The sequence below is a fragment of the Carcharhinus amblyrhynchos genome, unplaced genomic scaffold, assembly GCF_965287045.1.
Source record: "Carcharhinus amblyrhynchos unplaced genomic scaffold, sCarAmb.v2.hapA scaffold_669, whole genome shotgun sequence".
In the NCBI taxonomy this organism is placed as follows: Eukaryota; Metazoa; Chordata; class Chondrichthyes; order Carcharhiniformes; family Carcharhinidae; genus Carcharhinus; species Carcharhinus amblyrhynchos.
The window spans coordinates 40,001-66,455 of NW_027650409.1; the positions used below are offsets into that span (position 1 = coordinate 40,001).

Here is a 26,455-nt window from a genome sequence, read left to right on the forward strand (position 1 = left end):
ACCCCCACCTCCCCCCCCACCCAACCCCATCACCATCCCAGACCCACCTCCCACAACCAACTTTAGCCTAACTTTTGTTCCACCCGGTTCTTACAGAGAAGACTACAGCGCAGGATCAGGCCCTTCGGCCCCTCCAAGCCTGCATCGGCCTGTCTAGACTAAAACCATATGCACTTACAGAGTCCTTATCCTTCCATTTCCCTCTTATTCATGTGTGTGCAGTTTTGGGCGCCGCACCTGCGCAAGGATATTTTGGCCTTGGAGGGAGTGCAGAGGAGGTTTACTAGGCTGATACCGGAGTTGAGGGGGTTGAGCTATGAGGAGAGGCTGAATAAACTAGGCTTGTACTCGTTAGAGTTTAGAAGAATGAGGGGAGATCTCATTGAGACGTATAAGATGATGAATGGGATGGATAGGATAGAGGTGGAAAGACTCTTCCCGCTCAAAAAAGACAGTAGGACTAGGGGGCACAGCCTCAAGATAAAGGGGGGGCGGTTCAGAACGGAGTTGAGGAGGAACTTCTTCACTCAAAGGGTGGTGAATCTCTGGAATTCTCTGCCCGTTGAAGTGGTGGAGGCTGCCTCGCTAAATATTTTTAAGACGCGGGTTGATGGGTTTTTGATAAGAGAGGGGATTAAGGGTTATGGGGAGAGGGCGGGAAAGTGGAACTGAGCCACGACAGATCAGCCATGATCTTATTGAATGGCGGGGCAGGCTCGAAGGGCCAGATGGCCTACTTCTGCTCCTATTTCTTATGTTCTTATGTCTCGCTGCCCCTTAAATGTCACTCTCGTATCCGCTCCCACCACCTCCCCAGGCAGTGCGTTCCAGACATCCATCACCCTCTGTGTAAAAAATCTGCCCCGTACATCTCCTTTAAACCTTGCCCCTCGCACCTTAAACCTGTGCCCCCCCCAGTAACTGACTCTTCCACCCTGGGGAAAAGCTTCTGACTATCCACTCTGTCCCTCATAATCTTGTAGACTCCTATCAGGTCTCCCCTCAACCTCTGTCGCTCCAGTGAGAACAAACCAAGTTTCTCCAACCTCTCCTCATAGCTAATGCCCTCCATAACAAGCAACATCCTGGTAAATCTTTTCTGTACCCTCTCCAAAGCCTCCACATCCTTCTGGTAGTGTGGGTGACCCAGAATTGAACACTATATTCCAAGTGCAGCCTCACTAAGGTTCTATAAAGCTGCAACATGACTTGCCAATTTTTAAACTCAGTGCCCCGGCCGATGAAGGTAAGCATGCCGTATGCCTTCTTGGCTACCTTCTCCACCTGCATTGCCATTTTCAGTAACCTGTGTACCTGTACACCCAGATCCCTCTGCCTATCAATACTGCTAAGGGTTCTGCCATTTACTGTATATTTCCGATCTGTATCAGACCTTCCAAAATGCATTTTGAGAAGGAACTTCTTCACTCAAAGGGTGGTGAATCTCTGGAATTCTCTGCCCGTTGAGGTGGTGGAGGCTGCCTCGCTAAATATTTTTAAGACGTGGGTTGATGGGTTTTTGATAAGAGAGGGGATTAAGGGTTATGGGGAGAGGGCGGGAATGTGGAACTGAACCACGACAGATCAGCCATGATCTTATTGAATGGCGGGGCAGGCTCGAGGGGCTAGATGGCCTACTCCTGCTCCTATTTCTTATGTTCTTATTACCTCACATTTGTCTGGATTAAACTCCATCTGCCATCTCTTTATCCAAGTCTCCAACTGATCTATATCCTGCTGTATCCTCTGATGGTCCTCATCACTATCCACAAATCCACCATCCTTTGTGTCATCAGCAAATTTACTAATCAATCCAGTTACATCTTCCTCCAAATCATTTATCTATATTACAAACAGCAAAGGCCCCAGCACTGATCCCTGAGGAACACCACTTGTCACAGCCCTCCATTCAGAAACTGCTACCCTCTGTCTTCTTTGACCGAGCCAGTTTTGTATCCACCTTGCCAGCTCATCTCTGATCCCATGTGACTTTTCCTTCTGCACCAGTCTGCCGTGAAGGATCTCACTGAAAGTAAGGTCCAAGGCCTGACTGAAGGCCATGTAGACAACATCAACTGCCCTATTCACTTCCTCGAAAAGCTCGATCAAGTTAGTGAAACCATTCATGAAACATTTCATGATTCAGACTCCACTGCGCTATGGGCAGTGAGTTCCACAAATTCACCACCCTCTGCGAGAAGTAGCTCCTCCTCATCTTCGTTTTAAATCTACCCCCTCTCAACCTATACCCTGTAACCTCTTGTTCAAAAATGTCCCACAAGGGAAAACATTCAGTCTATGTAAGAACATAAGAACATAAGAAATAGGAGCAGGAGTAGGCCATCTAGCCCTTCGAGCCTGCCCCGCCATTCAATAAGATCATGGCTGATCTGTTGTGGCTCAGTTCCACTTTCCCGCCCTCTCCCCATAACCCTTAATCCCCTCTCTTATCAAGAACCCATCAACCCGCGTCTTAAAAATATTTAGCGAGGCAGCCTCCACCACTTCAACGGGCAGAGAATTCCAGAGATTCACCACCCTTTGAGTGAAGAAGTTCCTCCTCAACTCCGTTCTAAACCGCCTCCCCTTTATCTTGAGGCTGTGCCCCCTAGTCCTACTGTCTTTTTTGAGCCTACTCAATCAATCCCTTTTAAAATTTTATATATCTCAATCAGATCCCCTCTCATTCTTCTAAACACCAGTGAATACAAGCCCCAAACTGTTTAATCTCTCCTCACATATCAACCCATTTTAGTAGGAGGAATGGAGACACAGACTATTTTCTAAATGGGGAAAGGCTTAGGAAATCAGAAACACAGAGGGACTTGGGAATCCTTGTTCAAGATTCTCTTCAGGTTAACGTGCTGGTTCAGTCGGCAGTTAGGAAGGTAAATACAATGTTAGCATTCATGTGGAGAGGGCTAGAATACAAGAGCAGGGATGGACTTCTGAGGCTGTATAAGGCTCTGGTCAGACCCCATTTGGAATATTGTGAGCAGTTTTGGGCCCCGTATCTAAGGAAGGATGTGCTGGTCTTGGAAAGGATCCAGAGGAGGTTCACAAGAATGATCCCTGGAATGAAGAGCTTGTCGTATGAGGAACGGGTTGAGGATTCTGGGTCTGTACTCGATGGAGTTTAGAAGGATGAGGGGGGGATGTTATTGAAACTTACAGGATACTGCGAGGCCTTGGGTAGAGTGGACGGGGAGAGGGTGTCTCCACTAGTAGGAAAAACTAGAACCAGAGGGAACAACCTCAGGGTAAAGGGACGATCCTTTAAAACAGAGATGAGGAGGAATTCCTTCAGCCAGAGAGTGGGGAATGTGTGGAACTCTTTGCCGCAGAGGAGGCCGGGTCACTGAGTGTCTTTAAGACAGAGATAGATCGGTTCCTGATTAATAAGGGGATCAGGGGTTATGGGGAAAAGGCAGGAGAATGGGGGATGAGACAAATATCAGCCATGATTGAATGGGGGAGCAGACACGATGGGCCGAGTGGCCTCCTATCTCTTATAGTCTAACTCTTTTATCCCTGGAATCAATCTGGTGAACCTTTTCTGAACTGCCTCCAATGCCTTCTTCAAATAAAGGAGACTAAAACTGGTCCCACCAACACCCGATACAAATAAAGTCTACTAGTGTCACAAGTAGGCTGACATTAACACTGTAATGAAGTTACTGTGAAAATCCCCTAGTTGTCACACTCTGGTGCCTGTTCAGGTACACTGACGGAGAATTTAGCACGGCCAATGCACCCTAACCAGCACATCTTTCAGACTGTGCACCCGGAGGAAACCCACGCAGACATGGGGACAATGTGCAGAGTCCACACAGACAGTGACCCAAGTTGGGAATCGAACCCGCGTCCCTGGCACTGTGAGGCAGCAGTGCGAACCACTGTGCCACCGTGCCGCCCCAACACATCTCTACTTTTGTACTTCAGTCCCTTTTCAATAAATGCCAACATCCCATTTGCCTTTTTTAATTACAGGCTGTAGCTGCGTACCGACTTTCTGTGAGTCATGAACACAGACACCCAGATCACTCTGCCTGGACACATTTTGAATCTGCTTCTCATTTAGGTAATAATTGATGATCTATCTTTTCTGCCAAGTTGAATAACCGCATGCTTATCCGCATTAAACTCCATTCTCCCAGACTGTGTGTTTGGGCCAGCGGGCTGACAAATGGCAGATAGTTTTATCTCGATAAATGCCAGGTGATGCGCTTTGGTAGATCAAACCAGGGCAGGACTTACTCAGTTAATGGTAGGTCGCTGGGGAGGGAAACAGAACAAAGATCTAGGGGTACAGGATCATAGCTCCTTGAAAGTGGAGTCACAGGTGGACAGAGTGGTGAAGAAGGCAGTCGGCATGCTTGGTTTCATCGGTCAGAACACTGAATACAGGAGTTGGGACGTCTTGTTGAAGTTGTACAAGACATTGGTAAGGCCACACTTGGAATACTGTGTACAGTTCTGGTCACCCTATTATAGAAAGGATATTATTAAACTAGAAAGAGTGCAGAAAAGATTTACTAGGATGTTACCGGGACTTGATGGATTGAGTTATAAGGGGAGGCTGGATAGACTGGGAGTTTTTTTTTCTCTGGAGTGTAGGAGGCTGAGGGGTGATCTTATAGAGGTCTATAAAATAATGAGGGGCACAGATCAGCTAGATAGTCAGTATCTTTTCCCAAAGATAGGGGAGTCTAAAACTAGAGGGCATAGGTTTAAGGTGAGAGGGGAGAGATGCAAAAGGGTCCAGAGGGGCAATGTTTCACACAGTGTGTCTGGGACAAGCTGCCAGAGGTAATAGTAGAGGCGGGTGCAATTTTGTCTTTTAAAAAACATTTAGACAGTTACATGGGTACGATGGGTATAGAGGGATATGGGCCAAATGCGGCCAATTGGGATTAGTTTAGGGGTTAAAAAAAGGAGGCGACGTGGACAAGTTGGGCCGAAGGGCCTGTTTCCATGCTGTAAACCTCTGTGACTCTAAGACTCTGTCTATCCACCTGCAATAGACCCCCACACTTATCCATTAACCACCATCTACTAGATTTCAGAACATACTCCTCGCCTATCAATATCCATCTGGAGAATCTTTTTGTCCAGTCCAAAGATGTGTGGGTTAGGTTGATTGGCCCTGCTAAGAAATTGCCCCTTAGTGTCCAGGGATGCGTAGGTTAGAGGGATTAGTGGGTAAAATATGTAGGGATATGGGGGTAGGGCACGGTGGGGTGGTTGTGTTTGGTGCAGACTCGATGGGCCGAAGGGCCTCTTTCTGCACTGACGGGTTCTATGAAATCCATTTCACTGCCTGCTTTCTCACTGATTTTAATATCCTCCATGGACTTTGTTATGTTACACCCTGTCCCTCAACAGCACAGGAACAGGCCCTTCGGCCCACCAAGTTGCTGCTGTACAACACGTCGACCTCCCACTGCATCCCTGACTCCTCACCGCCCCCCCATCCACACTCGCGCTCCCACACCTCCCCGCTAAGCCACTCAGCCACCGATTGGAAATCTCGACCTCCAGACTGGTCAACAGGCTCGGCTGTGGGATCGAACCATGCACCAGTGCTGTAAACTGTACCCCAGGCTAGCTCGAGACAACCAATCAGCTTGGAGAGGGGTGGCTGGATTGGAGGAGCTTACCATTCAATGATGGACAGACTGAAGCCAGGAGGAGAAAGAGACCGTGTAACAATTCCTTCATCCTGCAGGAAAACACACACAGTGAGAAATGTCTCTGTAACCTCCTCCAGCCCCTACACCCCCTCCCTATCTCTGTAACCTCCTCCAGCCCCTACACCCCCTCCCTATCTCTGTAACCTCCTCCAGCCCCTACACCCCTCCCTATCTCTGTAACCTCCTCCAGCCCCTACACCCTTCCCTATCTCTGTAACCTCCTCCAGCCCCTACACCTCTCCCTATCTCTGTAACCTCCTCCAGCCCCTACACCCCCTCCCTATCTCTGTAACCTCCTCCAACCCCTACACCCCTCCCTATCTCTGTAACCTCCTCCAACCCCTACACCCCTCCTATCTCTGTAACCTCCTCCAGCCCCTACACCCCTCCCTATCTCTGTAACCTCCTCCAGCCCCTACACCCCCTCCCTATCTCTGTAACCTCCTCCAGCCCCCACACCCCCTCCCTATCTCTGTAATCTCCTCCAGAGCGTACACCCCTCCCTACCTCTCTAATCTCCTGCAGCTCCTACACTCCTCCCTATCCCTGTAGCCTTCTCAACCCCTTCACCCCTCCGTATCTCTGTAACCTCCAGTCCTTACACCCCTTCCTATCTCTGTAATCTCCTCCAGACCCTACACCCCCTCCCTATCTCTGTAACCTCCTCCAACACCTATCCCTCTCCCTATCTCTGTAACCTTCTTTAACCCACTGGACCCAAACCCCTTCCCATTCACTCGACAGTGCGGCGCTCCCTCAGCACTGACCCTCTGACAGTGCGGCACTCCCTCAGCACTGACCCTCTGACAGTGCGGCGCTCCCTCAGCACTGACCCTCTGACAGTGCGGCACTCCCTCAGCACTGACCCTCTGACAGTGCGGCGCTCCCTCAGCACTGACCCTCTGACAGTGCGGCACTCCCTCAGCACTGACCCTCTGACAGTGCGGCGCTCCCTCAGCACTGACCCTCTGACAGTGCGGCGCTCCCTCAGCACTGACCCTCTGACAGTGCGGCACTCCCTCAGCACTGACCCTCTGACAGTGCGGCGCTCCCTCGGCACTGACCCTGTGACAGTGCGGCACTCCCTTTGTGATGGGTTTTTCACGAGGGATCTCTTACTGGAAGTGTTGAACTTTACGGTGATTTTGAGCAACAGAAAAGAATTGTTCCTTTCCCACCCTGCTTCATTCTAATGTCTCATCCTTCCACCATCTAGAACACACTCCCTCCACCCCCGACACACAGTGACAGCCGTGTGTACCATCTACAAGATGCCCCACAGCGACTCACCAAGGCTCCTTAGGCAGCACCTTCCAAACCCACCACCTCTACCATCTAGAAGGACAAGGGCAGCAGATACCTGGGAACACCCCCCACCTGGAGGTTCCCCTCCGAGTCACTCACTATCCCGACTTGGAAATATATCGGCCGTTCCTTCACTGTCACTGGGTCAAAATCCTGGAACTCCCTCCCTAACAGCACTGTGGGTGTACCTACACCACACGGGGACTGACTGATGTCCAATAACAATCCCAGAACTCCCTCCCTAACAGCACTGTGGGTGGACCTACACCACACGGGGACTGACTGATGTCCAATAACAATCCTGGAACTCCCTCCCTAACAGCACTGTGGGTGTACCTACACCACACGGGGACTGACTGATGTCCAATAACAATCCTGGAACTCCCTCCCTAACAGCACTGTGGGTGTACCTACCCCACACGGGGACTGACTGATGTCCAATAACAATCCTGGAACTCCCTCCCTAACAGCACTGTGGGTGGACCTACACCACACGGGGACTGACTGATGTCCAATAACAATCATGGAACTCCCTCCCTAACAGCACTGTGGGTGGAGCTACACCACACGGGGACTGACTGATGTCCAATAACAACCCTGGAACTCCCTAACAGCACTGTGGGTGGACCTACACCACACGGGGACCGACTGATGTCCAATAACAATCCTGGAACTCCCTCCCTAACAGCACTGTGGGTGTACCTACACCACACGGGGACTGACTGATGTCCAATAACAATCCCGGAACTCCCTCCCTAACAGCACTGTGGGTGTACCTACACCACACGGGGACTGACTGACGTCCAATAACAATCCTGGAACTCCCTCCCTAACAGCACTGTGGGTGTACCTATGCATTTCCAGATGTATCCCAGCTTGGTCTGGGCTCCTGCTCTGCCCAAGACCGCAAGGAACTACAAAAGGGTGGTGAATGTAGCCCCCAATCCCATCACACAAACCAGCCTCCCATCCATTGACTCTGTCTACACTTCCCGCTGCCTCGGGGAAAAGCAGCCGGCATAATCAAGGACCCCACACACCCCGGACATTCTCTCTTCCACCTTCTTCCATCAGGGAAAAGATACAAAAGTCTGAGGTCCCGTACCGACCGACTCAAGAACAGCTTCTTCCCTGCTGCTGTCAGACTTTTGAATGGATCTGCCTTATTAAGCTGATCTTTCTCTACACCCTCGCTGTGACTGTAACACTACATCCTTGTCTATGAACGGTATGCTTTGTCTGTATAACACGCAGTAAACAATACTTTTCACTGTATCCCAATACATGTGACAATAATAAATAAAAATCCTTTTTGTTCTCCCCTCTGTACTCTATGAACAGTATGCTTTGCCTGTATAGCGCGCAAGAAACAATACCTTTCACTGTATTTGATTTGATTTATTATTGTCACATGTACTTGGACACAGTGAAAAGTATTGTTTTCTGAGCGCTGTACAGACAAAGCATACCGTTCATAGAGAAGGAAGTGAGACAGGGCAGAATGTCGTATCCCCATACACGCGACAATAATAAATCAGATCCTCAGCAGGTAGGAGACGGCAGTTTCCCACCACGCTCTCGAGGGGCAGTGGAGATGGTGAGCACTGTAACCACCGACACCCAGCTCCCAGGAACGAGGTAACGCCACCAGTGGAACTCCTTGTTCAGCTCATCTCTTGCCCACTTCCATCGAACGCGCCCTCTGCTTGGCATGCCCAATTCTGGGTGCCCACCGCTCTCCTCCCGAGCTGCCTCTGTCCCTGGCTCACCTTTGGAGCTGCTGTCTGTCCAGTGGATTTGCCCCCTGTCACCTCCTCCAGGCACAGATAACTGACTCTCCACTCAATGCCTTCCGTCAATTTGTCTGCTTTTTGATTGCCTGGAGGGGAGGTGTGTGCGACACCACACATGCACAATATAAACACACACGCCCCTTGTCAACACTCTTCCCCGCCTCCCTCCCTCCACCTCTCCCTCTGGCAACATGACTCCTCGAGTGATTACAGCTTTCTCCAGCCCGCAAAACACATCATCCAGCTTCTCATTAAGACCTCGAGCCACCCACATGCTCCTGCGTTGTGGTTTGCCACACTCCTCAGCCTGCCCATTAACTCCTGGCGTGGTTCCGGGCAGGGAGGGAGGGAGCCTTGGCACCGAGGGAGGTGACACAACATGCCCAGACGCCTCAGGCGTGCGGAGGTCAACTACACGCCCTCAAGGACCAGGAAAGGCCCTCGAGGAACTAAGCGATGTCAATCCACTGCCCATCTAGAACAAGTGCCATGCCCCTCAATGAAGGGTCGTGCCAAGCACTATTGGCACATCTCCAAATCTGTGCCCACAGTCTACATTGGACAGAACATTGAATACAGGAGTTGGGACGTCTTGTTGAAGTTGTACAAGACATTGGTAAGGCCACACTTGGAATACTGTGTACAGTTCTGGTCACCCTATTATAGAAAGGATATTATTAAACTAGAAAGAGTGCAGAAAAGATTTACTAGGATGCTACCGGGACTTGATGGATTGAGTTATAAGGAGAGGCTAGATAGACTGGGAGTTTTTCTTTCTCTGGAGCGTAGGAGGCTGAGGGGTGATCTTATAGAGGTCTATAAAATAATGAGGGGCACAGATCAGCTAGATAGTCAATATCTTTTCCCCAAAGGTAGGGGAGTCTAAAACTAGAGGGCAGAGGTTTAAGGTGAGAGGGGAGAGATACAAAAGGGTCCAGAGGGGCAATTTTTTCACACAGAGGGTGGTGAGTGTCTGGAACAAGCTGCCAGAGGCGGTAGTAGAGATGGGTACAAATTTATCTTTTAAAAAGCATTTAGACAGTTACATGGGTATGATGGGTATAGAGGGATATGGGCCAAACGCGGGCAATTGGGATTAGCTTAGGGCTTAAAGAAAAGGGGTGGCATGGACAAGTTGGGCAGAAGGGCCTGTTTTCATTGCTGTAAACCTCTGTGACCTCTTCCCTGGGCAAGACAGAGCCAACTTCAGGGCACCTCAGTAGGCAGTTGCACCAAGTTTGAGAATCTCACTGGAGCGACGGAGGTTGAGGGGAGGCCTGGTAGAAGTTTACAAGATTATGAGTGGCACGGACAGAGTGGATAGTCAGAAGCTCTTTCCTAGGGTAGAAAAATCAAGTACTGGGAGGACACAGGTTTAAGGTGTGTGGGGAAAAGTTTAGAGGACACATGTGAGTCAGGTTTTTTACACAGAGGGTGGTGAGTGTCTGGAATGCACTGCCTGATGAAGGCGGAATACACCACATCCTTTAAAAAATACCTGAATGAGTACTTGGCACATCATCACTTTCAGCGCACCCCATCAGTACTGACCCTCTGACAGTGCGGCACTCCCTCAGCACTGACCCTCTGACAGTGCGGCACTCCCTCAGCACTGACCCTCTGACAGTGCGGCACTCCCTCAGCACTGACCCTCTGACAGTGCGGCGCTCCCTCAGCGCTGACCCTCTGACAGTGCGGCACTCCCTCAGCACTGACCCTCTGACAGTGCGGCGCTCCCTCAGCACTGACCCTCTGACAGTGCGGCGCTCCCTCAGCACTGACCCTCTGACAGTGCGGCGCTCCCTCAGCACTGACCCTCTGACAGTGCGGCGCTCCCTCAGCACTGACCCTCTGACAGTGCGGCGCTCCCTCAGCACTGACCCTCTGACAGTGCGGCACTCCCTCAGCACTGACCCTCTGACAGTGCGGCACTCCCTCAGCACTGACCCTCTGACAGTGCGGCGCTCCCTCAGCACTGACCCTCTGACAGTGCGGCACTCCGTCAGCACTGACTCTCCCACAATCTATTACGATTCGAAATGACCTTCCTAACTCTGTCTCTCTCTCTGTCTCTTTCTCTCTTTCTGTCTATTCATGCCTCTGTCTGTTTCTCAGTCTCTCTCTTTCTGTCTCTCTCTGTCTGTCTCTCTCTGTCTATTTTTCTCTCTCTCTCTTTCTCTCTCTCTCTCTCTGTCTATTTCTCTCTCTCTCTGTTTTTCTCTCTCTCTGTCTCTGTCTCTCTCGCTGTCTCTCTCGCGCCCTCTCACTCCTCCCTGTTGATACTCCATGTAACTTTTCTCTTTATTCAGATTTTTAGTGCTGTGATCTGTCTGGAGAGCTTACTGCATAATGTCTCTGAATTCTCTGGCTATGAGGCGTATTTGGATGGATTAAAGCTTCTTTACTCCTGGGCATTCTGTAGTTGTGTTACAACTCCTCAGCTGAGGTTTTGGCGTGTTCTCCTGCACTCTTGTTAACCTCAGGGTGGTAAACAGGAAAGGTGAAATGTAAACGGCATCTTGGGCTGAGTATTTTTAACATCCCCCTCCCACATCTCTCATTTCCTCTAATTTGCACCTCAGGGCGAAACAGATTCAGGACATTTCCTGTTTTTGATTCCTCTCCAAACTATTTCTGTCCCATCCTGGAGTCATCCGCTGAGAGTGACGGGGACTGAGAGAGACAGAGAGAGAAAGACACGGGGGGCGAGGAACAGAGACAGACAGAGACAGAGAGACAGAGAGAGAAAGACATGGGGGGCGGGGAACAGAGAGAGAGAGAGACAGAGAGAGAGAAAGACACAGGGGGCGGGGAACAGAGAGAGAGAGACAGAGAGAGAGAGAAAGACACGGGGGGCGAGGAACAGAGAGAGACAGAGACAGAGAGACAGAGAGAGAAAGACATGGGGGGCGGGGAACAGAGAGAGAGAGAGACAGAGAGAGAGAAAGACACAGGGGGCGGGGAACAGAGAGAGAGAGACAGAGAGAGAGAGAAAGACACGGGGGGCGAGGAACAGAGAGAGAGAGAAAGACATGGGGGGGCGGGAAACAGAGAGAGAGAGAGGGACAGAGAGAGAGAGAAAGACACGGGGGGTGAGGAACAGAGAGAGAGCGAAAGACATGGGGGGGCGGGAAACAGAGAGAGAGAGAGGGACATAGAGAAAGATAGAGAGAGAGGGAGAGAGAGAGACAGGGGCGGCGGGGGAAACAGAGAGAGACAGAGAGGGACATAGAGAAAGATAGAGAGAGAGGGAGGGAGAGAGAGAGAAAGACAGGGGCGGAGTGGGGGGGAACAGAGAGGGACAGAGAGAGGGGGGAGGGACAGAGACGGAGATAGAGAGACAGAGAGAAAAACAGAGGGGGGGAGATAGAGAGAGAGACAGAGATAGACAGAGACAGAGCAAGGGCGAGAGACAGAGATAGAGAGAAATGGAGAAAGGGACAGATAAAGAGAGAGACAGAGAGCGAGAGTCGGAGAGAGAGACAGAGGGAAAGAGACAGAGGGAGAGAAAAACAGAGCAGAGAGAGAGACAGAAGGAGAGGGAGAGAGAAGGAGACAAAGAGAGGGAGAGAGACAGAGTGAGAGGGAGTTGGCACAGTTTCCCCACAGTGACTGCTGCCACACTGTGTTGAACCCAGTTGGTTCCAGTTGCCAGGCCTGGGCCTGTTCAGGATTGTAGCCAGTGGTCAGTGTCTGGTGTCCAAATCGGTCAATACTGTGTCCAAACAGCAGCTGGTCAGCTGGTGCTGGCTGAACAGGCCAGTCTGCTGCTCAGCAAGCTTATAGAGGGGGAGTTTCTCCCACTAGGAACGAAGGATTACCTGCTGCCTCTAATGATGCTGTGTGTGATTGTCAGTAACTGAGAAAGATATTAACTGTGCCTGGAAACGTCAGACTATTGTCCTGAAAAACACAACTCAGTACAACTTTAAATAGCGGCACAGTGGGTTAGCACTGCTGCCTCACAGCGCCAGGGGCCTGGGTTTGATTCCCAGGTTTGGTCACTGTCTGTGTGGAGTCTGCACATTCTCCCTGTGTCTGCATGGGTTTCCTCCGGGTGCTCCGATTTCCTCCCACATTCCAAAGATGTGCAGGTTAGGTGGATTGACCATGCTAAATTGTCCCTTAGTGTCCAAAGATGTATAGGTTAGGTGGATTGGCCATGCTAAATTGCCCTTAGTGTCCAAAGGTGTGTAGGTTAGGTGGATTGGCCATGCTAAATTGCCCTTAGTGTCCAAAGATGTGTAGGTTAGGTGGATTGGCCATGCTAAATTGCCCCTTAGTGTCCAAAGATGTGTAGGTTAGGTGGATTGGCCATGCTAAATTGCCCCTTAGTGTCCAAAGATGTGTAGGTTAGGTGGATTGGCCATGCTAAATTGCCCTTAGTGTCCAAAGATGTGTAGGTTAGGTGGATTGGCCATGCTAAATTGTCCCTTAGTGTCCAAAGATGTGCAGGTTAGGGTGGATTGGCCATGCTAAATTGTCCCTTAGTGTCCAAAGATGTGCAGGTTAGGGTGGATTGGCCGTGCTAAATTGTCCCTTAGTGTCCAAAGATGTGCAGGTTAGGGTGGATTGGCCATGCTAAATTGTCCCTTAGTGTCCAAAGATGTGCAGGTTAGGGTGGATTGGCCATGCTAAATTGTCCCTTAGTGTCCAAAGATGTGCAGGTTAGGGGGGATTGGCCATGCTAAATTGCCCCTTAGTGTCCAAAGATGTGCGGGTTAGGGTGGATTGGCTGTGCTAAGTTGTCCTGTGACCCAGGGCCTTGTTGTGGGGAGCTGGAGTGAAGGGATGTTCTCGAAAAGACAATGATTGCTGCCACTCACGAGGTGAACTTCTGACCTTTCTGAAAAATATAGTGTGTCCTTGCATATTTTTAAAGAAAAGTACAGCTGGTGAAGGTCTATTTTTCTCCCAACACTTCCTGACCTGTTTAGTCACATCCCCTGTACTTAGGCCCAATGAGTGAGAGTGGTCAACGGAACGTGCTGTCGGGACGGGGATAAGATGTGAAATTAAGCGAGGGTTTTCTCAGAATTACTTGGAAATAAAGATGTGTTTGCTGAACTGCACACCACAGACAAGGAGCAACAACAGGAGGCCATTCAGCCCTTTGAGCCTGCTCCAATTCACCACCATCATGGCTGATCATCCAACTCAATAGCCTCATCCTGCTTTCTCCCCATAACCTTTGATCCCGTTCACCCCAAGTGCGATATCCAGCCTCCTCTCGAATACATTCAATGTTTTGGCATCAACTACTTCCTCTGGGAATGAATTCCACAGGCTCACCAGGTGAAGAAATGTCTCCTCACCTCCGTCCTAAATGGTCTACCCCGAATCCTCAGACTGTGACCCCCTGGTTCTGGACTCCTCCCACCATCGGGAACATCCTCCCTGCATCTACCCTGTCCAGTCCTGTTAGAATTTTATAAATCTCTGTGAGATTCCCCCTCATTCGTCTGAACTCCAGTGAAAACAATCCTAACCTGGTCAATCTCTCCTCATCCATCAGTCCCACCATCCCCGGAATCAGCCTGGTAAACCTTCACTGCACTCCCTCGAGAGCAAGGACATCCTTCCCCAGAAAAGGAGAACCAAAACCGTACACAATACTCTCGGTGTGTCCCCACCAAGACCCCTGTATAATTGTAACAACACATCCCTGCTCCTGTACTCCAAACCTCTCGCAATGAAGGCCAACATACCATTTACCTTCTTTACCTCCTGCTGCACCTGCATGCTTACCTTCAGTGAGTGGTGCACAAGGACACCCAGATCCCTCTGCACACTCCCCTCTCCCAATTTACAGCCATTCAGGCAGTAATCCGCTGCCTTGTTTTTGCTTCCAAAGTGAATAACCTCACATTTATCCAAATTATGCTGCGTCCGCCACTGATTAACTCAGTCACCCAACCTGTCCAGGTCATTCTGAAGGATCTCTGCATCCTTGTCACAGTTCACCCTCCCACCCACTCATCTGCAAACTTTGGGATGTCACGTTTTGTTCCCTCATCCAAATCATTAATATATATTGTGAATTCCATTTTCCTCTTGTCCCAATAACCTTTCTGCTCCTCCGCTTGTTGGAACAGAATTCTTCTACCTGAGAGGACACAGCGGAGATTCACCAGGATGTTACATGGAATGGAATATTTGAGCTATAAGGAGAGACTGGATCGGAAATCTGAAACACAGAGGGACTTGGGAATCCTTGTTCAAGATTCTCTTCAGGTTAACGTGCTGGTTCAGTCGGCAGTTAGGAAGGTAAATACAATGTTAGCATTCATGTGGAGAGGGCTAGAATACAAGAGCAGGGATGGACTTCTGAGGCTGTATAAGGCTCTGGTCAGACCCCATTTGGAGAATTGTGAGCAGTTTTGGGCCCCGTATCTAAGGGAGGATGTGCCGGTGTTGGAAAGGATCCAGAGGAGGTTCACAAGTATGATCCCTGGAATGAAGAGCTTGTCGGATGAGGAACGGGTTGAGGATTCTGGGTCTGTACTCGATGGAGTTTAGAAGGATGAGGGGGGGAATGTTATTGAAACTTACAGGATACTGCGAGGCCCTGGATAGAGTGGACACAGAGAGGATGTTTCCACTAGTAGGAAAAACTAGAACCAGAGGGAACAACCTCAGGCTAAAGGGACGATCCTTTAAAACAGAGATGAGGAGGAATTTCTTCAGCCAGAGAGTGGGGAATGTGTGGAACTCTTTGCCACAGAGGAGGCCGGGTCACTGAGTGTCTTTAAGACAGAGATAGATCGGTCCCTGATTAATAAGGGGATCAGGGGTTATGGGGAAAAGGCAGGAGAATGGGGGATGAGAAAAATATCAGCCATGATTGAATGGGGGAGCAGACTCGATGGGCCGAGTGGCCTCATTCTGCTCTTTTGTCAGATGTTCTGATGTTTCAGGGTTTGGATGAGCACCAGATTCTCCATTCTCGCTGGAAGGAGGGAACAGGGCAAGTGGGATTGGGGAATCCCAGCCGGTATTTCACCCTCAGTGAGTCCAGACCCAATCGAACCCTCTCAACCTCTCCTCATAAGACAAACCCCATCGCACACCAACCAATCAGACTGACAGGCAGGCAGACTGACAGAGAGGCAGGCAGACAGATAGACAGGCAAAGAGGCAGACAGACAGATAGACAGGCAGAGACGGTGAAAGCAGGAAAGTCATGGAGGGAGCAACAGAGCGAGACAGTCAGTGAGAGAGAGAGGGAGATAGAGACAGAGAAAGAGAGACTGAGACATTCAGGTCATTATCACATTGCTACCTGTGGGATCTTGCTGTGTGTGTAATGTTTCCCTCGCAGGGACTGGAGTTTGGGGATGGGGTCTCAGTGGGTAGACCGTGTGCCATGGAGACCTCGGGAGAGACAGCTGGTTCCTGGTCACGTGATCACTTCCCCGCTGTGTGGAGTGCCTCAGAGTTGCTGAAATAGGGGCAGTGAACCAATCCTGTTTGGGACACACCCACGCTCTAAACTCTCTTCAACAGCGGCAGATCGGGGCAGGATGGAGGGATTCCCGAGGGCCATGGATTGGCCAGGACGCTGTGGATCGTCCTGGCGGGAAGCTGAGTCAATCAGGGCACACTGGGGGTCTCGGAGGGACTTGGAGTTGGGACCAGGGAGTGGAGTAATCGCACTGTGATTCAGTCTGACTTCACTGTATATATAATTCTTCATTTTGCAATAAAGCCTTCATTGATTCAAGCCATATTGCATCGCCCTGGATCTATTACACTGGCGACGAGGTGAAATATCATCGATGATCAGACTGTCCAGTGAGAGGAGGAGGAGCCTTGGGTGTTGAAGGCACAAAAATGTGAGGTACATTTACTTAGTACACGCCTATTATAAATTACCACCTGGTTTTATGTCTTCCGGAATATTCTGGGCCCTCTGTGTTGATTCTCCTTTGCTATCTCGATGAGCCACTGAGTTAAAAGCTTGCCAAAGCCATTGTGTTTAAATTCAACAGGTTCTTGGTATCCAAATGCCTAATTCAGATTGAGTGGCTGAATTCAAATTATTCAAATGCCTGAAAGCCTGTTGCCTTGGTGACACTACTGCTTGGCCTCTGATACAAATGTTTCATTTTGCGTACTCAGTTTGTATTTGCATTTTTTAAAACTTCCTCCCCGAGCGTTTCACAATTTTGCACACACCACAACAGAGTTGAATAGCACGCTCACTTACGATTCCGTTTGACTTTATTGCAGATATTATTCTTTATTTTGCAATAAAGCAAACATTACGTCGCCCTCGCTCCATTACACTACTGGCAACGAGGCGAAAATTGCAGTTTCCAGTTAGGGGAGCTGACTTGGGCATTGAAGACACAAAGAAGTGAGTAATGTGAGCAGTTTTCAGCCCTGTATCTTCGGAAGGATGTGCTGGCCTTGGAAAGGAGGTTCACAAGAGTGATCCCTGGAATGAAGAGCTTGTCAAGAAGGCGTACGGTGTCTTGGCGTTTATTGGTAGGGGGATTGAATTTAGGAGTCGCAGTGTAATGTTGCAACTGTACACTACTCTAGTGCGGCCGCACTTGGAGTACTGTGTGCAGTTCTGGTCCCCGCATTACAAGAAGGATGTGGAGGCGTTGGAGAGGGTGCAGAGGAGGTTTACTAGGATGTTGCCTGGTATGGTGGGGAGGTCCTATGAGGAGAGACTGAGGGATCTAGGGTTGTTTTCGTTGGAAAGAAGGCGGCTAAGAGGGGATCTTATTGAAACATATAAGATGATTAGAGGTTTAGATAGGGTGGACAGTGATAGCCTTTTTCCTCGGATGGAGAAAGCTAGCACGAGGGGGCATAGCTTTAAATTAAGGGGGGGTAGCTACAGGACGGATGTCAGGGGTAGGTTCTTTACCCAGCGGGTGGTGAGGGATTGGAATGCCCTGCCTGCTGCAGTTGTAAATGCGTCTAGTTTGGGGGCGTTTAAGAGATCTCTGGATAGGTTTATGGACGAAAAGGGATTGGTATAGGCTAGTGGGTCATTGTTTTTGTAACTGGTCGGCGCAACATCGTGGGCCGAAGGGCCTGTTCTGTGCTGTAATGTTCTATGTTCTATGTTCTATGAACAGGTTGAGGACTCTGGGTCTGGACTCGATGGAGTTTAGAAGGATGAGTGGGGTATCTTATTGAAACTTACAGGATACTGCGAGGCCCTGGATAGAATGGACGTGGAAAGGATTTTGTTGTTAAAACTGCTTCAAAAAACATTTCCCAGGGCGAAACTAAAGGAAAAAAATTCGCCTATCACCTGAACTGCCAAAGCTTCGCACCACCTCCCAATAACATCACTGAAGCTGTAAGCTGCATGGTTTAAAAAACCCTTTCTTAAAGATACACTCACGTGACAATAGGCATGTACTAAGTAAATATACCTATAGACCAGAAGACATAGGAGCCGAATGAGGCCACTCAGCCCATCGAGTCTGCTCCGCCATTCAATCATGGCTGATATTTTTCTCATCCCCATTCTCTTGCCTTTTCCCCATAACCCCTGATCTCCTTATTAATCAGGAACCGATCTATCTCTGTCTTAAAGACACTCAGTGACCCGGCCTCCTCTGTGGCAAAGAGTTCCACACATTCCCCACTCTCTGGCTGAAGAAATTCCTCCTCATCTCTGTTTTAAAGGATCGTCCCTTTACCCTGAGGTTGTTCCCTCTGGTTCTAGTTTTTCCTACTAGTGGAAACATCCTCTCCACGTCCACTCTATCCAGGGCCTCGCAGTATCCTGTAAGTTTCAATAAGATCCCCCCCCTCATCCTTCTAAACTCCATCGAGTACAGACCCAGAGTCCTCAACCCGTTCCTCATACGACAAGCTCTTCATTCCAGGGATCATTCTTGTGAACCTCCTCTGGATCCTTTCCAAGAACCTATCTATCTCTTTCTTAAAGACCTGAGAAGCAGTCTCTCTCTCTGTCTTTCTCTGTCTCTGTCTGTCTGTCTCTCTCTGTCTCTCTGCTCTCTCTCTCTCTCTCTCGCTGTCTCCCTCTCCCTCTGTTCTTCTCTTTCTTTGTTGCTGAAACTATTATCTGTTAGCTGAAGGAGAGGCTTCCTGCCTTAAAAAAGCTGTGTTTTGGGAAACAGATTCGACTACAACCTATTCTGAGTTTCTTCACAAGGGATTTTCAGCACTCAACCCAGGAGGCTGGATTTCTGTAACTAGTGGCCACAGGGTGGCATGGTGGCACAGTGGTTGGCACTGCTGCCTCACAGTGCCAGGGACCGGATTCAATTCCTGGCTGGGTCACTGTCTGTGCAGAGTTTGCACATTCTCCCCATGTCTGCATGGGTTTCCTCCAGGTACTCCGCTTTCCTCCCTGTGATGACTACAGCCAGATTAATGAGGTTGGCTTGCCAGCCTATGAACTACCTGATCATTCCCTCTGTGCCCCCTGGGCACCGCAGGCACTGGAGTATTTTATTGACCCCTGTTTTGGGCAGTTCCCCCTCCTTTTAGGGAGCTCCCTTTTTGAGTTGTCCTGCGTTTATTTGGTTGGTACACAAAAACAGATACCTGATGGGTCTTAACTGTTGGTTAGATAAGGGAGTCTCATGCCCCCTGCTTAAAGCAATTGTGTCAGACTCCCAGCCTGCATTCAGCAGGGAGCAACTGGAGAGCTGGCTGTGTACAGATACATGGTGTAAATAAAGTAACTTGGTAACGGGAGTTTCACCTCCATGAAGTTATTACACTCCCACAGTCCAAAAATGTACAGCGTAGGGGGATTGGCCATGCTAAATTGGCCATGTTTAAGAAGGGTGCCAGGCAAAAGGCAGGGAATTATAGGCCGGTTAGTTTAACGTCTGTTGTAGGTAAAATGTTAGAATCCGTCATCAAGGAGTAAATAGCGAGGCATCTTGAGAGGAATTGTTTGATAGAGCAGACGCAGCACGGTTTCGTTAAGGGGAAGTCGTGTCTGACAAATTTACTGGAGTTCTATGAGGATGTGTCTAGGGCAGTGGATAGAGGAGAGCCGGTGGATATGGTCTTTCTGGATTTTCAGAAGGCGTTTGACAAGGTACCTCACAAGAGGTTATTGCAGAAGGTCAGGGGACATGGAGTTGGGGGTAGGGTGTTAGCGTGGATAGAGGATTGGTTGTCAAATAGGAGGCAGAGAGTGGGGGTCAATGGGTGCTATTCGGATTGGCGGTTGGTGACTAGTGGAGTGCCCCAGGGGTCGGTGCTGGGGCCTCAGCTATTTACCATTTATATAGATGATCTGGAGGAGGGAACCGACTGTATTGTGTCGAAATTTGCTGATGACACCAAGATTGGTGGAACGGCAAATTGTGCGGAGGGTGTGGAGAGTCTGCAGAAGGATCTAGATAGGCTGGGCGAATGGGCCAGGAACTGGCAAATGGAATTTAATGTTGGCAAGTGCGAGGTGGTCCACTTTGGTAGGAATAATGGTAGGAAGGATTATTACTTACTTGGAGAAAAACTGCAGCAGGCGACGGTGCAGAGGGACCTCGGGGTCCTTGTGCATGAGTCGCAAAAACCCAGCTTGCAGGTGCAGCAGGTGGTCAGGAAGGCGAATGGGATGCTGGCCTTCATAGCGAGGAGGATTGAATATAAAAGTAGGGAGGTCTTGCTGCGGCTGTATAGGGCATTGGTGAGGCCGCAGCTGGAGTACTGTGTGCAGTTTTGGGCGCCGTACTTACGCAAGGATATTTTGGCCTTGGAGGGAGTGCAGAGGAGGTTTACTAGGCTGATTCCGGAGTTGAGGAGGTTGAGCTATGAGGAGAGGCTGAATAAACTAGGCTTGTATTCGTTGGAGTTTAGAAGAATGAGGGGAGACCTCATTGAGACGTATAAGATGATGAATGGGATGGATAGGATAGAGGTGGAGAGACTCTTCCCGCTCAGAAAGGATAGTAGGACTAGGGGGCACAGCCTCAAGATAAAGGGGGAGCGGTTTAGAACGGAGTTGAGGAGGAACTTCTTCACTCAAAGGGTGGTGAATCTCCGGAATTCTCTGCCCATTGAAGTGGTGGAGGCTGCCTCGCTAAATATTTTTAAGACGCGGGTTGATGGGTTTTTGATAAGAGAGGGGATTAAGGGTTATGGGGAGAGGGCGGGAATGTGGAACTGAGCCACAACAGATCAGCCATGATCTTATTGAATGGCGGGGCAGGCTCGAAGGGCTAGATGGCCTACTCCTGCTCCTATTTCTTATGTTCTTATGTTAAATTACCCCTTAGTGTCCAAAGATGTGTAGGTTAGGGGGATTGGCCATGCTAAATTGCCCCTCAGTGTTAAAAGGGATGTCAGGAGGATTAGTAAGGGTAAATTTGTGGGGAATGGGATAGGCCTGGGTGAGATTGTTGCCGGTTCAGGCTCGAAGGGCTGAATGGACTCCTTCTATACTGTAGGGATTCTATGATTCTGTGATTAACCTATGCTGTATTGTGTTTATTTGGAAGGCTTTGTGTATTGGATCTTGGTTTAGTACGGAGTAGAGGAGGAACGTCTTCACTCAAAGGGTGGTGAATCTCTGGAATTCTCTGCCCATTGAAGTGGTGGAGGCTACCTCGCTAAATATATTTAAGTCACGGGTAGATAGGTTTCTGATAGACAAGGGAATTAAGGATTATGGGGAGAAAGCGGGAAAGTGGAACTGATCCACTTCAGATCAGCCATGATCTTATTGAATGACGGGGCAGGCTCGAGGGGCTAGATGGCCTACTCCTGCTCCTATTTCTTATGTTCTTATGTTTTATTTGGGACACATTAGAGACATTTCGTTAAGAGTTCTACATGATCGTGGCTGTTGTGTTCTGATTTGTAATTGTTACAAGATCTTGCTAAGTGTCTTACTGCACATGTCAACAATATTCCAATTTAAACTTTGCTTTTGATAAGAGCTTCCCGTGGGTGAGTTTTATCAAACCTGGAGTGAAACCTCTTGCTCACCCCAGATAAATTCAACCTAAAACCATACAGGCAAGCTTCAGAAAGCACCTTGAAATATCTGACCAGACTTGTAATAACTATAATAGGAAAAATCAAGCCCAGTGGTCAACAGATTTACAGTTTAGTGACAACATTAACATCGATAGATGCTCCAGATACTTACCAAAAAAAGTCCAGATCGAGCATAAAAACGGGAAACTTTCAGATTTGTTATTTCTCCATGACACCAGTTGAATCTTACGACACTCTTAAGGCAATAAAAAGACCTCAATCTGTTCTCTGCCAGTAGGGAGAGGGGCAGGAGCTAAATCACCCAAAAGCCGGCTGATAGCAGCAGAGAGCGCCATTGCACATGTGCATGTTTCTGTGCCCTGAGAGTGCAGAGAACCTGTTGCTGCTATGGCAGACCTCTGTGGCCCAACACCCCGGGCGCCCCTGCTACTGCAGGGCTCTGTAACCATTTGCAGCATCCCTCCTCCCAGCCACCCACCCGGCCTGGAACAATCACGAGCACCCTCAATGATCACGACTGCAGAGTGCACAGAGGTTCCCCTCCACACCCGCTGAACTGCTCACCCTCGATCTAGCCTCATCTCCTCAAGCCCTACTCTCTCAGGCCCCGCAGCCTTGGCCCTGCCTGCTGCTCAGTGGGCAGTGCCAGTGTGCCAGGCTGGCAGTGCCAGTGTGCCAAGCTGATGTACAAATTTCATATGGCAATTTGTCAGCTCGGAGACGCGGTCTCAGACTTTGTGGGAGGACTTCGAGAGCTAGCAGAACAAAGAACGAAGAAAATTACAGTACAGGAACAGGCCCTTCGGCCCTCCAAGCCTGCACCGACCATGCTGCCCATCTGAACTAACAGCCCTACCCTCCGGGGACTGTGTACAGTTCTGGTCACCCTATTATAGAAAGGATATTATTAAACTGGAAAGAGTGCAGAAAAGATTTACGAGGATGCCACCAAACCTTGATGGATTGAGTTATAAGGAGAGGCTGGATAGACTGGGACTTTTTTCTCTGGAGCGTAGGAGGCTGAGGGGTGATCTTATAGAGGTCTATAAAATAATGAGGGGCACAGATCAGCTAGATAGTCAATATCTTTTCCCAAAGGTAGGGGAGTCTAAAACTAGAGGGCAGAGGTTTAAGGTCAGAGGGGAGAGATACAAAAGGGTCCAGAGGGGCAATTTTTTCACCCAGAGGGTGGTGAGTGTCTGGAACGAGCTGCCAGAGGCAGTAGTAGAGGCAGGTACAATGTTGTCTTTTAAAAAGCATTTAGATAATTACATGGGTACGATGGGTATAGAGGGATATGGGCAAAATGTGGGCAATTGGGATTAGCTTAGCGGTATAAAAAAAATGGCGGCGTGGACAAGTTGGGCCGAAGGGCCTGTTTCCATGCTGTAAAGCTCTATGAATCTATCCCTCTATTCCCATCCTGTTGATGTGTTTGTCAAGACGCCCCTTAAAACTCACTATCGTATCCGCTTCCACTCCCTCCCCCGGCAGCGAGTCCCAGGCACCCACCACCCTCTGTGTAAAAAATCTGCCTCGTACATCTCCTTTAAACCTTGTCCCTCGCATCTTAAACCTGTGCCCCCTAGTAATTGACTCTTCCACCCTGGGAAAAAGCTTCTGACTATCCACTCTGTCCATGCCTCTCATAATCTTGTAGACTCCTATCAGGTCTCCCCTCAACCTCTGTCGTTCCAGTGAGAACAAACCATGTTTCACCAACCTCTCCTCATAGCTAATGCCCTCCATACCAGGCAACATCCTGGTAAATCTTTTCTGTACCCTCTCCAAAGCCTCCACATCCTTCTGGTCGTGTAGCGACCAGAATTGAACACTGTATTCCAAGTGCAGCCTCACTAAGGTTCTATAAAGCTGCAACATGACTTGCCAATTTTTAAACTCAGTGCCCCGGCAGATGAAGGTAAGCATTGCCGTATGCCTTCTTGATTACCATCCCCACCTGCATTGCCACTTTCAGTGATCGGTGTACCTGTACACCCAGATCCCTCTGCCTATCAATATTCTTAAGGGTTCTGCCATTTACTGTATATTTCCTATCTGTATTAGACCTTCCAAAATGCATCAACTCACATTTGTCTGGGTTAAACTCCACCTGCCATCTCTCCGCCCAAGTCTCCAGCTGATCTATATCCTGCTGTATCCTCTGATGGTCCTCATCGCTATCCACAAATCCACCAGTTTCTGCGAATTTGGCCCAGCTTCCGCAGAAACATTAAGGGACAGGATGATAGGTAACTGAATATGGGGAGCAGGGTGTAACAGGGTTGTAAAGTTCTCTGAATGAGGTCTATCCTTCGTGGTGGGAAAAGGCGAAACAGCCCAGGAGTGGCCGCAGCAGTGCTCAATAGAAGAAGTGCGACATGAGATGATAGAATCATAGAATCCCGACAGTGCAGATGGAGGCCATTCGGCCCATCGAGTCTGCACCAACCACAATCCCACCCAGGCCCTATTCCCATAGCCCAATGGATTTACTCTGCTAATCCCCTGATATTAGGGTCAACTTAGAATGGTCAATTCACCTAACCCATAATCTTGGACATTAAGGGGCAATTTAGCATGGCCAATCCACCTAACCCGCACACCTTTGGACACCGAGGGGCAATTTAGCATGGAAAAGCCCCCTAACCTGCACACCTTTTGGACTGCGGGAGGAAACCGGAGCACTCGGAGGAAACGCGCACAGACACGGGGAGGATGTGCAGACCCCACTCAGACAGTGATCCGAGCCGGGAATCGAACTCGGGTCCCTGGCGCCGTGAGGCAGCAACGCTAACCATTGTACCGCCAAAGAGCAAAGAGAATTACAGCACAAGATCAGGCCGTTCGGCCCCAACCAGCTGCCCGACTGAACTAAAACCCCCTACCCTTCCGGGGACCATATCCTTCTATTCCCATCCTGTTCATCCTATTTGTCCAATCACCCCTTAAAAGTCTCTACTGTATCACTACCATATCTGCTTTCACTCCCTCCTGGCAGCGAGTTCCAGGCCCTATTCCTATAGCCCAATGGATTTATTCTGCTAATCCCCTGATATTAGGGTCAATTTAGAATGGTCTGTGTAAAAAATCTGCCTCATACATCTCCTTTAAACCTTGCCCCTCGCACCTTAAACCTGTGCCCCCTAGTAATTGACTCTTCCACCCTGGGGAAAAGCTTCTGACTATCCAACGATGCTGCCCCACATTGAGAGAGCTGAATGTGTTTTTTGAGAGAGGGAGAACACTCCCAGGAACTCTGTCGATGCAAGAACTGAGTGTGCTTCAGGTCTAATAGAAAAGATTTCTCAGAAGACTAAGGAAACTTGACATGTCTCGGCAACTCTCATCGACTATTACAGATACAGATCCTTTCTGGTTGTATCACAGTTTGGTCTGGGCTCCTGCTCTGCCCAAGACCGCAAGGAACTACAAAAGGGTCGTGAATGTAGCCCAATCCATCAGACAAACCAGCCTCCCATCCATTGACTCTGTCTACACTTCCCGCTGCCTCGGGAAAATCAAGGACCCCACGCACCCCGGACATTCTCTCTTCCACCTTCTTCCATTGGGAAAAAGATACAAAAGTCTGAGGTCACAAACCGACCGACTCAAGACCAGCTTCTTCCCTGCTGCTGTCAGACTTTTGAATGGACCTTATCAGAGATTCATAGAATCTTACAGTACAGAAGGAAGCCATTTGGCCCATTGAGTATGCATCAACTGGAAACTAGAGGGATCTGGGTGTCCTTGTGCACCACTCACTGAAGGTAAGCGTGCAGGTACAGCAGGCGGTAAAGAAGGTAAATGGTATGTTGGCCTTCATTGTGAGAGGTTTGGAGTACAGGAGCAGGGATGTGTTGTTACAATTATACAGGGGCCTTGGTGAGGACACTCCGAGAGTATTGTGTACAGTTTTGGTTCTCCTTTTCTGGGGAAGGATGTCCTTGCTCTCGAGGGAGTGCAGTGAAGGTTTACCAGGCTGATTCCGGGGATGGTGGGACTGATGGATGAGGAGAGATTGACCAGGTTAGGATTGTTTTCACTGGAGTTCAGGCGAATGAGGGGGAATCTCACAGAGATTTATAAAATTCTAACAGGACTGGACAGGGTAGATGCAGGGAGGATGTTCCCGATGGTGGGGGAGTCCAGAACCAGGGGGTCACAGTCTGAGGATTCAGGGTAGACCATTTAGGACGGAGATGAGGAGACATTTCTTCACCCGGTGAGTCTGTGGAATTCATTCCCACAGGAAGTAGTTGATGCCAAAACATTGAATGTATTCGAGAGGCAGCTGGATAGAGCACTTGGGGTGAACGGGATCAAAGGTTATGGGGAGAAAGCAGGATGAGGCTATTGAGTTGGATGATCAGCCATGATGGTGATGAATGGGGGAGCAGGCTTGAAGGGCCAAATGGCCTCCTCCTGCTCCTATCTTCTATGTGTCTCTATATCTATGACCACAATCCCATCCAGGCCCTATCCCTGTATTCCCACGCATTTACCATTGCACCTAACCTGCACATCTTTGGACACTTAGGGACAATTTAAAATGGCCAATCCACCGAACCTACGATCTTTCGACATCTTATATTAAACTGATCTTTCTCTACACCCTAACACTACAATCTGCACAATCTCCTGTCCTTCTCCTCTATGTACTCTATGAACGGTATGCTTTGTATAGCGCACATTAAACAATACTTTTCA

General features: G+C 49.3%; 1 protein-coding gene across 1 annotated transcript in view; it reads right to left on the reverse strand.

Annotated features, from left to right (window-relative positions):
- LOC145339779 (NAD(P)(+)--arginine ADP-ribosyltransferase 2-like) overlaps positions 1 to 26,455 on the reverse strand; it is a 31,206-nt gene that overhangs the window by 1,283 nt on the left and 3,468 nt on the right. The window contains exon 2 of the mRNA XM_080184307.1: positions 14,768 to 14,897. Within this exon, the coding sequence (XP_080040433.1) occupies positions 14,768 to 14,897 (130 nt within the window). The remainder of the gene's footprint in view (positions 1 to 14,767; positions 14,898 to 26,455) is intronic.